Consider the following 634-nt stretch of genomic DNA (forward strand, 5'->3'; position numbering starts at 1 on the left):
CTGCACTAATACTACATTTAATGTTCAGACATTCACGTTGTCCACAGCATTCACTAGTGTTTGACGGCAGTTTGAACAGCATTCATCCATTGGGCCATCAAACACGTGCACTGTCGTCTGGAAACCAAAGTATTTCACAAGTTCAACTCGCAGACATGCATCACTTACATTACAAAAAATTGCCATGTCTGAAGACAATCCTTTCCGATTTTTAGCAATATCACTTTTGTTGTAATAGAGAATAGCTGTAGACTTTTGCCCTAATCTTCCAGCCCTTCCTATTTCCTGTAAATATTTTTCCAGTGTTGTTGGAGGCCTACAATGAACAATGCGTGTGATGCTCGGTGCATTTAAACCCATACCAAGAGCAACTGTAGCCAAAACAAGACGTATATGGGGATTGTCTTTTCTGAGTTCTTGTAAGATATGACTTTTCATACCTTGTGTATAATCGGTGTGATACTGTGCAAACAGTCGAGACTCTGGTGTCTTGTCAGAGGAAGGATGAAACTGTAATTCTTTCAGTGTAGAATTGAGATATTGATAATAGTATCCAAGCGCGTCCAAACTTTCTACATAAACAATTGTAACAGGAAAGTCTAGAAGCTTGATTTTCAGTTCTTGTGCTAGGGGG

The 634-nt window shown here is 39.4% G+C and overlaps 1 protein-coding gene across 1 annotated transcript; it reads right to left on the reverse strand.

Moving 5' to 3' along the window:
- Positions 1-24: 24 nt before the first annotated feature.
- Positions 25-630, reverse strand: LOC110453916 (ATP-dependent DNA helicase RecQ-like; the record flags this gene model as incomplete). The annotated part of the gene is made up of 1 exon (XM_021503149.1): positions 25-630. A coding segment is annotated over one exon (606 nt), but the record flags the coding sequence as incomplete, so codon positions are not given.
- Between the last annotated feature and the right edge of the window lie 4 nt (positions 631-634).

Source organism: Mizuhopecten yessoensis, unplaced genomic scaffold (genome assembly GCF_002113885.1).
Source record: "Mizuhopecten yessoensis strain PY_sf001 unplaced genomic scaffold, ASM211388v2 scaffold7547, whole genome shotgun sequence".
Lineage (NCBI taxonomy): Eukaryota > Metazoa > Mollusca > Bivalvia > Pectinida > Pectinidae > Mizuhopecten > Mizuhopecten yessoensis.